The sequence below is a fragment of the Chelonoidis abingdonii genome, chromosome 3 (genome assembly GCF_003597395.2).
Source record: "Chelonoidis abingdonii isolate Lonesome George chromosome 3, CheloAbing_2.0, whole genome shotgun sequence".
Lineage (NCBI taxonomy): Eukaryota > Metazoa > Chordata > Testudines > Testudinidae > Chelonoidis > Chelonoidis abingdonii.
Window position 1 is genome coordinate 158017962 of NC_133771.1, and position 13079 is coordinate 158031040.

Genomic DNA, 13079 nt, shown 5'->3' on the forward strand with positions numbered 1-13079 from the left:
CCCCAGGGAAGGTTTTGGGGAGACCAGAGTGAGCCAAGACACTGGAAATTTTTGGCTGGTGGCAGCGATATCAGATCTAAGCTGGTAATTAAGCTTAGAGGGTTCATGCTAGCTTCTCAGTTTATGAACGCTAAGGTTCAAATCTGAGTAGGAAGCTATGACAGCAGCTTATGCTCTTATTAGGTAGCATTTTTTGTTCTTATTTGTATGCATGGATATTTTCATTATGCTTCATTAAAGCTAACACAAAACCTAAGAAAATGGAACAAAAATTTGTAAGTATTTTTGATGTCTCTATCTGTTATAAATCATCAGATATTGTTGACCTCTTTCTTAATAGGTTGTCCCTACACCCTCATCGCTACCAAGAATTGCAGTTACTGACTGAAATCTCTTTTGGCCAGGGGCGGCTCCAGGCAGCAGCACACCAAGCATGTGCTTGGGGCAGCAAGCCATAGGGGGTGCTCTGCCGGTCGCTCTGCTGTGCTTGCGGCAGCAAAATACCTAGAGCCGCCCCTGTTTTTGGCACTTATGCTTTCTGAACATTTCAGATTACTGTTTGCAATCACAGAAGGTTATAAAATATTCAAAACTACCTAGCGTGAAGACTTATCCCAAAAATTGCAGAGCAAGCAAGTTTGTATTTGAAATGAATGTTTCTGGTTAAGCCTCTAGAAAATGCATAGTATAAATTTCAGCTATCTGAAATACATCAGATATGATAACATGAGTAAGGCAACACTAGCTGACCTGTGTAATACAGCACTTTTCCAATAGGAAGGTTAATCTCATGTAGAATACATTGAGGATGGCTTGTGTGTTAAGTATCTGTATATATTAAACAAACCCCAGGTACTAAATTCAATTCTGCTGCCACTGAAATCAGTGGGATTTTTGCCATTCTCTTCAGGGGAAGAAATATCAAACAAGTGGTTTTGGGTCTTTTAAGGCCTGATCCTGTGAGGTTCTAACTTCTAAGTGCCCGTGCTCAGCACTTCACAGAACTGACCCCTTAGTAACACAGACTAGTTTTGGTTGAGTTGCTAAGGGCTGAAACACTGTTTTACTTAAAGGAAGATAAATATTTGGCCACAAACTTGTTAATTTTGTCCATTTAAACCTAACAAGGATTACCAAACTCTTCTTGACCTGATACGTTATCATGTATTACTTGGGGATACCTCTTCTCTTTCTGCGACCTGATCATCTCTGCTACCTCTAATTAATGACATTCCCAACTGCCAGAACAGCCATTGCACAAATTAAGTATTTTATTATTCTAAAATGTTTGTAAAGTGCCCCATAAACCATAATAGTCAACGTAAACTGTGCATTACAGACCTGTGAGATGACCAAAGGATTTTCTTAGAATGAATATTTAGAGTTTGAAAAAGTATCAGAGAGGTAGCTGTGTTAGTCTGGATCTGTAAAAGCAGCAAAGAGTGCTGCATCTGACGAAGTGGGTATTCACCCACGAAAGCTCATGCTCCAATACGTCTGTTAGTCTATAAGGTGCCACAGGACTCTTTGCTGCAGTTTGAAAAAGGTTACCATAGTCAAATCCCTCAGTTGTATCCTGGGATTGTTAAATGTGCCAAGACAGAGATTCCATTACTTCTAATCCTGAAGTCTGCATTTGCCTCTGTTCACACCAAGGAGCTAGTTTGAATGGTTTAAGTGCATATGGAGCCTAAGTTTGGCATGGTTTACCCTGCAATGCTTATCTCTGTCATCAATAGCTCCTTACATATTCTGACAGGGAGGCCACTAGTGTTACAATCTTTATGTCCATAATCAACACATCTTCTAACTGAATTCCCTCTTTGGATATGGCTTCTCTCAATCTTCCACTGATACTATATACAACATCTACATGGTAATATAAATTTCTTACTCAGCTTCCACTATTGTGACCAAGTACTGCTGGTGGGTGATGGTGGGTAGTATCAACTTTATATGAACATATTACCAGTTTCATTGTGGATTTGGGCTAACCAAAGGGCCATATTGTGAACCAAGGACTATGTAACAGAGACAGCGGCAAGTTACATAGCCAGGGTCTCACTCCTAACATAATGATGGGAAATCTAAATAAAGTAATGTTACTGGAGATCCTACTGGGTAACAAGGGAAATCGCCTGGACAATGAAGCATTACTGCTATTTACTATTCTGGAAACAGTGTGAAACTGGAAACTTTCCTCCAAAATGATTAACAGCACTCAACCAGGTTCCAAAGACGCAAGAAGTAAACATTCTTCATGCACAGTGGAGACACTAAGCGCCAAAGCCTGCACGCTCCCCCTCACAATAAAAGAAGCTGTGGTTTCTAATCTCATGCACGTGGAATACAGCTGCAAATGGGCTGTGGGACTATCTGCGTTTTACAAGAAGCTTAACATAAAATAAGATGAATGCTCCATGAAAACTACGAGAAAAGGAAGAAAACAGTGGACCTTCAAAAAGGTAACTACATACCAGTAACATTCAAGGTGCAAATTAGATAATTGAGGCAAAACAAAATTACAACTAACTCACTGGCTCCTCACTGGAAACACAGCAGTTCACTGGTCTCTGTCCTGTTACATTCAAGGGCTTACTGATCTCAAGGCCAAGGAGTCGATACAACAAATCACCTAACATCCACGGACTAGGACCATGGTAAATAGCTAAACCGCTGCAGTCCACAATGGAACTCTCTAGTGTAAGGGGTAAAGTTTACTTGAGCAGGAGAAATCAATGTTTTACCCCTAATTGTCTTTTTGCTTCAAGTATTGTTCCATATTCAGCAAGCCCTTTTTCTTTTACCCACAGACAAAATGCTGTAAGCAGACTGTGATTACACGGTGGTGGGTGGTGGGGGTAGGAGTTAGAGCTCCCTTGTGATGGACAACCCCAGCCAGCCAGTTAGCTGTAAAATCCCTCTTGGTGTCTGTTCTCTGCTTGCTTTACCTGTAAAGGGTTAACAAGCCCACAGGGAAAAGGAAAGAAGTGAGCACCTGACCAAAAGAGCCAATGGGAAGGTAGAACTTTTTAAAATTGGGAAAGGAACTTTCCCTTTGTCTGTTGTTCTCTGGGTTGCAGGGACATGGAGCACTAATGCTATAAGCAGCTTTAAGCCAGATATGATTACAGATTATCAATTCATACCTCGAACCTACTTATCTGGAGCCTCAGATATGTAAGTAAAATTAGGCACTGTCTAAAAAGATACGATTAGGGTTATTTCTTTTATTGGCTTGTGGACTCTTCTGTACTAACCCCAGATGCTTTTGTTTGCTTGCAACCTTTAAGCTGAACCTTCCCAATAAAGCTATTTTGGGTGCTTGATTTTTGGAATTGCTCTTTTAAAATCTAGCAAAAGCCTAAATTCCAGGTGTATTTTTTGTCTTTTTGTTTTAAATAAAATTTACTTTTTTTAAGAACAGGATTGGATCTTTAGTGTCCTAAGAGGTTTGTGCATGTTGTTTGATTAGCTGGTAGTCACAGCTAATTTCCTTGTTTTTTTTCTCAGCTCTTCCCCAGAGGGGGTGGCGGTGAAAGGGCTTGAGGGTACCAAGGTCATAGAAAAGCTGTAACCTTGAGAATGTAATACAAGCCTGGAGTGGCAAGTATTAATTTTTAAAATCCTTGTGGGCCCGCATTTTCTGCACTTGGAGTGACAGAGTAGGGATTCAGCCTTGACACAGACATACACTGATCACTTACACCAGTTAAATTAACTGTGGTATTTGTAACATTCCCTGTTCTAAATACTGCCAATACCATGATAAATATATTACTACAGTACAATATATGCTAAGATGTTGCTGGCACCCACTGCAGGTAGCTGTAATAATGCCATAATGCAGATTAACTTCTCTCACAGCCATGGACATACCACAATATTAAAAATTAATGGCACACGTGAGGTAATTTGGGTGATTCCAAAGCCAAGTACATTGTTGATGTCCTGTATCTTTATAAACCAGGAAATCAGGCCATCTTCAGCAGGGGATAAGAGAAGGGGCCGAACACCACTAGAAATAGGTAAATCCTTTTCATTGGTTTAACCTTGGAGCATGTAAACTGGTAAATTCATGTGTGAACTAAGCCTCTGTCTATATATGTGCAATGACATCACTCCATAAAATGGATGGGTGTGAGAGATTTACCTTCTTATCCTAAAATTGTAGGCTGTGAAATCAGAAGTGACAGATGCCAAGGTGGGGAAGATGACTGCCTTTTTTAAAAACAGGGAATGCTTCCCTATTCTCAGATATCAAACTTGCTATCAAAATCAAGTGAAGAAGAATAACTATAGCAACAGGAGATTTTTCACAGTAAAACAAGGTTTCACACTACAGCTAGCCACCCTAAGTACTACTGCAAATAATAAGTGAAAGATAAAAATATTTCTTTTGTACCTATTTGTCCATCAGTCCATGTCATGTCCAGCACTGTGGTACCTCAGCAATACATAATTACCCAGCTGAAATACAATTTTTACTAAGCTGTTTTCCATGGAAAATGTTTGCAACCTACAGAACTGCTGACAGGCAACAAGCTCCAATTAATGCTGTTATCAGCTGCAGATGGTGGCTGAGTAAGAAGAAGAAAAATATTCAGCTTACCTGTTAGTATACAGATGTTGCTGGGATTCAAGAGACGGGAAGGAAGCCTTCAAGGCACTTGCTGAATTGCTCATTGGTAGTTTCTCTTGCTGGTCCTAGAGAAACAGAAACGTGCAGGGTAGGATTTTTAAAAGCACTCAACATCAGCCTAATTTTGCTCCCATGAAAGTTAATGGGACTTTTATTATTGACTGCAATGGTAACAGAGCTAGGCCAATCCTCAGTGCCTTTGAGAATCACAGCCAAAGCCTTGTATCCAAACAATGCTTTCCAGTTTAGCTGCATCCTCCTGCTGATCTGATGATTGGCACAAGAACTCCTATAGGCATTACAAGAAAGTGTTTAGGAGTGGTTTAAGAATTTCCTAGCTCAAGTTTCAGGTTTTCAAAAGGTCTCAGCAGCAGGTGTTGGCTGACTTGAGTTACCTAGGGTGTTTAGATCTATAGATAGGTCAAGGTTCAAGGTATGAAAGTCATTATTTAGTCCAGATTTCTAAATCTTTCATTGATGAATCATGAGAGGCTGATCTTGGGCCTCTCCTGTGGACAGACACAGAAGACATCATCCAGTAGGTACAAGAATTATACTTCACAGCTCTCTGAAAGGCTGTGTTTGCAGATAGCAAGGCCATTAATCCCCTCCCCATTGCCACCCACAGAGTTACAATGTTTTGACTTTTGCTACCAAAATTTGCATTTAAGCTAGTTAAGTTGCCTGATGCCATATCAAGATAACAAGTTCATGAAAATTAACTGTATGTTCAATACATTTCTTTATAGTGTTTTCATAAAACTACAGTTTAGTTATTAATATATTTTTTTTTGGAACAAAGAAATATTAGCTGAACATGTTAAAATTTTATTTACTAATAATTTTTTACCCAAGGAGTCAATATTCTCTTCACATGGTCACATAATACATGGATTTCTCGAATTCTGCATCCCTTCTAATTTAGGCTCACATGTTATCATTAGTTACGCCATGCAGACATGATCTCAGATGTTTGGGGATGATCTTCTACTAGCAGATATAATGGGGCTCCTTTCCAACATGTTATTGCCACTACCATCTATATCTTAGCGAAATCCTGCCAGGAAAGACTTCTAGAGAAGTGACAATGAGAAAGCCCATGAGAATGATATCTCTTGTGATGTTTTTTGCTTTTGTGATATCTCTTGTGATTGTGAAGCCCTGTGTCTTAGCTTGTTTCACTATGGTACAAACTTTTTACATATTATTTTAAAATAAACCTATTTAGTTTGTTATAACTACAATTATTAAATCGGGAACCTCTGCTTCTGTGGATTTCCTAAAGTTGGCTACAGTATCAGTTGTGGAAGTTGGCTGGCAAGCCAGGAGCTGTGCTGGCATTCTGAGCTGAGAACAGATGAACCACAGGGGAGCTTAGAAGTTCTGTAAGGCTACAGGAGTCATCAAAACCAGGGGAAGTTGGAAATCAGTTGTCTGTGTTGGCTTTCGTGGATGTGCTATTGGTGGTGTCTGCCATCTTCCAACACCAGGTAAATCGTAAAGCAGCATAGTTTTGGTGAGCAGTAAGAGATAATCTGGCCCTAAGTCTCCCCTAGTCACTTTACATTCTTTAAAATTCATTGGAATCGAATGGATCATTCTAATGTATTCAGTATCCAATGAATAACTTCCTGAGCAAGCCTTTCCCCATCTCAGAACAGGCCAGGTGCAATAATAGATGTCACCAAGATCTTTCAATTCCATTTGGAATACCACAGACAAGTGTTTCTGAAGTAAAAATTAAAAAAAAAAGTTAAAAGAAATTGAAAACATGATTAACATGTATTGTTTCTGAGTTAGCCTTTATGTGAAAATAACTTCTTTGGAAGATGTTTAAGAGGGTGCCAAACTAGGGCACACAGTGGGGAAAAAGAGCTTGATAGTTCTTTCACTTGCACTAGTTTTACACTAGTATAACTATCATGTTCTGATTTACACCATACTAAGAGTGAGGAGAATCAGGACCAAAGTTTCAGCCATAATAGTCCCCTTCCTATCTAATCAATGGTTTCTTTAGTCAACAAGTGCAGCTTTAATTTTATATTTGCATAAAATTGAAGGAGACATTCCGATACCTGCAGATTCGATGCCTCCTCAGACCACCAGACTTCAAAGTCTTTTTGCAGCTTCACCTTGGCTTTTTCCATAAGAAGTTGCAAGTGTTCAATCTCTATCTTCAACCCTTTCAACCGATTGAACATTGTTTTATAACTGCAGTGAGAAAGGAGAAGAGGGTTTGTTCAGAACAGAGAATTTTTGTCTTTGGCTCTGGGAGAACATGCTGACAGATCATTAATGTAGTTTTATGCTACCCAGGGCAGTTACCAAACCTGAACTTCAAAACAACTTCTCAAAGCCAGGAATGGGGGAGCATCTCATATTTTATTAGCACTTCTATGGGCAGCAGATACAAAAACCTGACCCTAGAAAATCATTTACTGCTCCTGAAACAGCCATGGGAGCAAATAACAGATGGATAAGTATGTTGTCTTGGTAGCACCCCTGCTAGCTTCGGACCAAAGAGCAAATTTCTAACTCTGATCCCAGTGAACAAGTTGCTAACTCTGATCCTCAGTCCAGTAACTTACTGTATTATTTTTAGGCTTACAGGAAACTAGCTGACATTTACTAGTGAACCAGAAAGATGGCATTTTTGTAATAATGTCAAAGCAAAGCAGAGGTTAGCTGTGAGTACTGAAGTCTTATTGGGACATGCTGCACATATCCAGATGTCATTTTAATTTGATATCTGAAGTATGTGATGAGGCAGAAATAACACCTTTTTTTCTCTTCTTCAATTTGTGCTCGAAGCCTCTCTTCCACAGGATCAGATTCATTTAGCTCTGCAGAAGGACTGGCAACACCTACAAGTAGAAGTTGTCAGGGGTTAGCGATGATCATATGGAGCAGGGACGAAGAGAAATGCATTTTAATTAGAATAAGAACAGCTTGAGAAGTGCTAAGTAGTACTATGGGGTAGTGCATTAGTCTTTCCCTTCTGGGGATCTGGGTTCCAAATCCTAACTTAGGCCTTGTTCTGATTTTGCTCACACCAGTGTAACTCCAGTGACATCAGTGGAGTTAATCTGGAGTTATACGAATGCAAGATCAGAATTGGTTCTTTACTGTAAATTACATGCAAAAATTAGCTTGGCTGTCTCTACATAGTCACCTGTAAATGTTTGTCTATATCTTAAAACTAACTTAAAGTTGATAGAACTGGCTGTCTCTGCTAACAGAGGTGAGGACTGAAATCGCAGAGGTGCTGCAAGTTAGGACTGAGGTACAGTGGCAGAGGTGGAGGTTCCTGGGACTGGAATAGCAAAAAGGAGTATTGAGGTACAAACTGCGGGGAAGATTAACTCTGAGATGCACTAAATTCAACTACTGAATATAAACAAGGGGAACTGCTTGAAAGTTGATGTGCTGCAAGAGGTTAGATGAGGCAAAAAGAAATGTAAGGGGAAATACTGCCATAGAATAGAGTCTAAAATGCATGGAAAGCAACTTAGGATCTTTTTATTCTTCACTTAACTTTGTTAACCTGATCCTTGCTGCTGGACAGTATGTTTGTGCTTCAGCAGCAGTTTTCTCAACATTTGCTGAAAATCATGAGGTAGAAGATACATTAGGTCAGACTGGAGGCACAAGTTCCTGGATGGTTTCTACATCAAAGTGCCAGAGTGTGTCTGATCAGTGTGATGCTGGCAGACTAGATGCCAGCTCATGCCAAGGCCCTAGGTCTCAACTGAACACATAGCTGGAACCAGTCCCTAAGCTCTAGGTCTCAATTGAACATATAGCTGGAACCAGTCTAGCTCACCTGGCTGTTAGCGCTGTTAAAATAGGTATTAGAATTATAAGAATGTGTTCAGTGTTTAAAGTTTATGAAATGGTTGTAAGTTGCTGTATGCAAATATCTGTACGACATGTTATAAGGTAATATTTAAGTGTTTGCTTTGAAACTGGAAATCACCAGACAGGAGAGAAGTATTAATGAGTGTGAAATACTAGTTTCCAACAGTAGGTGCAGCTCTTGCCTGACAAAGGAGGCCTATTAACACCAGATGAACTATTGGGGAAAATCAGGGGACACAGGACTTCATTGACTGCTCCTCTCCTCCCCATGAAGAGATGTGCAAGTGAATTTGTCCCAACAGCAGAATTTGCAACTTGAAGCAAAAGTGAGGAAGGAATAAAAAGCCCTAACAAAGAGGAACTGTATCTCTTTGCTGCTTGGACTCTTGGGGGGCAAGATTCCTAGGCATAAGCAAGGGATTCCTCAGTGCTTAGCCTGGGTTAGCCTGAAGGGACGTTTAGATCTGGTTTATTATAGAAGCATCTATTACGTTTTGAAACTTAAGATGAGAACTCATTTGTGGGTATGTTTACTTGCTTTAACCTTGTAAATAACTTTCTTATTTCCTTTTCCTAGTTAATAAACCTTTATATAGTTTATTATAGGATTGATTACAAGTGTTGTCTTTGGTGTGAGATCTAAGGTGCAACTGAGGTAAGTGACTGATTCTTTGGGACTGGGGATAGCCTGAATACTGCTGTGATCTTTGATGTAAGGGACCATCTATCACAAAGGTAAGCTTACCTGGGTAGTATGATAGATTGGAGTTCCCAAGGGAACTGTCTGTAACTCCATGTTAAAGGTGTTATAGTGCTTGAGGAGTTTACACTAGATAATTGGATGGTGAAATCTAAATATAGCCAATTTGGGGTTTGTGCCCTGCTTCTTAAAAGTCTGCCCTGAGGTTGGTATTCCTGTTCTTGAGCTATTGCAGGACAGCTTGACAATCAGGATGCGCCTTAGAACTGAACTTCCACACTCACTACAATATTTTCTCGTTCCAGGAGACAGCCTTCCCAACAAGGATTAAAATAACTGGGCTCAGAAATGTCAAGTTACCTACTAAAAAAGCACAACTATTACAAAACCACTTTCAATTTCTAGGGAGTGTCTTAAGGTTCCCAATAAAACAAGTTTTGCCTTTTTAACTGAAGAAAAATGCAAGGAACAAAAGATTTGCTGTACAATACACTTTGGTTTCCATCTCAATTATTATTTCAGCCAAGAAAATAAATTATATGTCAACATTTCATTAGGCCTAAGGAGTGTACCCTAGCTTCAAGGAATAGAATTCTGGCTGGAACACGAGGGCAGTAATGACCTCTCTTTGCCTGTCAGTGCTCCAGCTAAAACCATTATTCTTTTGTTGTTACACCCTGTAGCTTAATCAAAAATGAGACTGAAACATATTTAATTTCACCAAAAGTACATAAGGTCGAGTGTGTTAATACAGACTAAATGCCAAGGTGAACAAAAACTACACACACAACTTTCATTCCATACATGCAGCAGAGTAGGGCTGAGTGGGCCATTCTGTGGTGGAGTGGGTGCTCTTAACACATTAAGAAATGAAGCTCTTTTGGGTGTTAAAGCAAACAACATATGAGTCAAAAAAACTGTCAGATTCATGGCAGAAGAGGTGTCAAAAATTAGTGGTGTTATATGAATACACTACAATAAAACACAATAGATAATGACAAAGCTTTAGTGATCTTGGGTGAAGTCCTGGCCCCATTGAAGTAAATAGTAAAACACCCATTGGTTTCAGTGGGATCAGGATTGCACCCCTAGTCTCCTCCCTTATCCATCCATCCATATTGCCAATGGTAGTTATGCCAAAATACTATAGAGAGAACAAAACTACTGGGCCAGATTGCTTCATTAAGGCACAGGTATACATTGGAGAAAGTGCAGCAAAGGACTCCTGATGCTCTTGAGGTGCAGGGTGAGTGTTCCCTGTGCACCCCTCCCTTAGGAATTTGTAGCATTCAGTTAACTCCATTGTCAGCCAGTTCTGCTGATCATGGTGCAGTGAATCAAAGAATTCATGGAGAAACTGATAATACTTACACCTACCCTTGTGAAGCACTGCGATAAGCATGGATGAAAAGCACTATTTTCAGTAACTGATACATACTGTTATCATCAGTGTTACCACGGCAGACTTTGTAGTCAACTAACTTGAAAAATTCTGGCTTATTTTTGTCCACAATCAAACTGAAGATCAATTTGGTAAAGAAACTCTGTGACTCTGAACTTTAATCTCTCTAGGGAGCCCATATATTACTGGCCCTGAATTTGTTCTAGGCGTCAAACATTCTACAGATTTATTGTCCTAGTACCTCAATTAACATTATGTCCTGCCCTACAGCTGTACCTTTGCAGTCAAAGGTTTTCATTTCAGCATCAGACAATCTTGTATTTAACTACTTAAATTTATAGTCACTTGAAATAATCACAGTTAGAGCTGCCTTCAGTGTCCAATTAATCTTTGTATTGCTTTTATTTATCCATTCTGCTACTCTTGGCAAACTCAGTCCTGAGGTGGGGTTGTGCTATTAAGCTGGAGCCTACAATGCTGTTTGGGTTGGTTTAAAAAGAACCCCCCTTTCTTTTTGTTTGTAAGGGGCCTGGAGTTACTTAGGCTTTCTCCTTATATTTTGATTCCTCCCGTAGGCCAGTTCAACCTGTCTCGTTTGATTGAGGAGTGGATATGACTTTCTCCAGGATGGCAGGCATTATGGACACATTTTATATAAAAATAGAGATGGATATGAACTGCAAAATTCAGATCTAGATTCAAACTTTCCCAAAGGTTGAAGTATTTGGATTGGGGGTTTTGAATCAGCCGTACCTCTAATTATTTTCTAATATGGTGTTTAAAATATTCTACCAGGTGGTAAGTTCTATGCTTTAAAATAAAACAATAGTCTCATCTTCAACCTTTGAAAACATTACATTTATGGGGTTTTTTTTTTAAAAGCCACACCCATTATGTTGTCTTATTTTGAATTTTAGCATAGCTGCCAGTAAGGCCATCCATCATTGTATTGCTTTGCTCTGTATGATTTAATCACTGGCCTCACCTGCTTGTGTAACTTGTGTCCAGTGTAGCATGATACCTGGAATACATTGTCCAGCTTTGGTGTCTCTGCTATAAGTTCTTCTGGTTAAATACAGATTTCTATTTTTGTTTTCCACTCATTGAAGCCTTGTTTGAAACATGTCATCATATTGGTTTGCTCCTTAAAATACCTGGCACATGGAACAAAAAGTGTTTCCAATTCAGCTGTACTCAAGCCACAGGAATTTCTGAAACCAATGTGACTAAAACTTTGCCAATGGTTTCCAAATGTACAAGTAGTAAATACTGAAAAATGCAGGTGAATAGGTCCAAATTTAATGTGTTCCACACATGGCAGTCTACCTAGTGGAATAATAAAACACCTAGGCCCTGGTCAGAAAACACCCACTGATCTAGAACCTCGACTAAGTTTACTAACTGAATTTTGCCACTAGATTACATGAGGTTTTTCTCATTAATTATCTTGCCCATTTTATTACCCAGAGCCATACTTGACAGTTCAATGATGGTATTTTCTCTATTATTCTCTACATCCATAAAATGAAGATTCCTATACTGCCCTTCACAATAACATCTAAGCACTTCCATGAAAAAGTCTCTTTGCTAAATTTGGAATTAACATTTTCAGTACAAAAATAAAGTGATAGACATTACTTCTGAGCCTTCTCTTTTGCTTGTTAGAAGAGTGAGATGTTTGAACTGCAGTGCCATCGGGATGCAAATAATAGCTGGATCCAAATGGTTCAGTGTTTCCCCCACCCCTGATGCCTTGTCAAAATAGGAGCTTGGATGACAGGAAGGTGACAGAAGTTCAGTCAGGGTGAGACAGAGATGATGTGGCTGGTCTGATTGGAAACATTCAGAGAAAAATACCATGGTGTCTGCTTCCTCTTTTGATGGGATATGCCTGCTTGTCTCTGTGAACTTCATAACGTGGCCTTCTTGGATGCCCAGCTGGATGAAGCAGCAGTAAATAATAAAGGTTTTTCCATGTATGTCTAGATAGGACATTGTAACCTTTCCTCTTGGATGCAATCTATATAGCCCTATATGGTTGGATCCTGACTACCATAGAGGCCACCTCTCTCCATGTGCACTTTTTAGACTGTTGAGCCAGCAGGGGCACTCTCACCAACAGCTCCTAGAACTTAATGTCTTGAGGCTTGATGCAGGGTGTTCTCAGTGGAAGAGGGAATGTTTGGCTCTGGAATCTGCTTCCATCCATAATCCGGCAAAGTGTGAGGTTATCCTGCTGAGTGAGGAGAAGATTTCCCATGCTGTGAAAGTTTTTGAGAATTCAAAAAAATCCCATTATGAACCTGAGTCTTGCTGAAGTTTTTTGACAGGAGGCAGAGGGCAAAGGGAGAGAATATCAAACCACAGACAGGGCCGGCTCCAGGGGTTTTGCCACCCCAAACAGCCTCCACCCCCCCAAAAAAGCCGTGATTGCGATCTGCGGCAATTCAGGAGAAGGTCTTTCACTTTGAGGGGGA

General features: G+C 39.8%; 1 protein-coding gene across 5 annotated transcripts in view; it reads right to left on the minus strand.

Annotated features, from left to right (window-relative positions):
• The window catches only part of KIF6 (kinesin family member 6), a 322989-nt gene that overhangs the window by 20436 nt on the left and 289474 nt on the right, over positions 1 to 13079 (minus strand). For 4 of the 5 annotated variants that reach the window (XM_075064272.1, XM_032790187.2, XM_032790186.2 and 1 more), the window contains 3 exons: positions 7422 to 7506; positions 6718 to 6853; positions 4613 to 4707 (listed from right to left, as the gene is read on the minus strand). In XM_075064272.1, coding sequence (XP_074920373.1) covers positions 4613 to 4707; positions 6718 to 6853; positions 7422 to 7506 — 316 coding nt within the window. Of the gene's footprint in view, positions 1 to 4612; positions 4708 to 6717; positions 6854 to 7421; positions 7507 to 7775; positions 8245 to 13079 lie in introns of those variants that run through there. The other variant, XM_032790190.2, reaches the window with a different exon arrangement.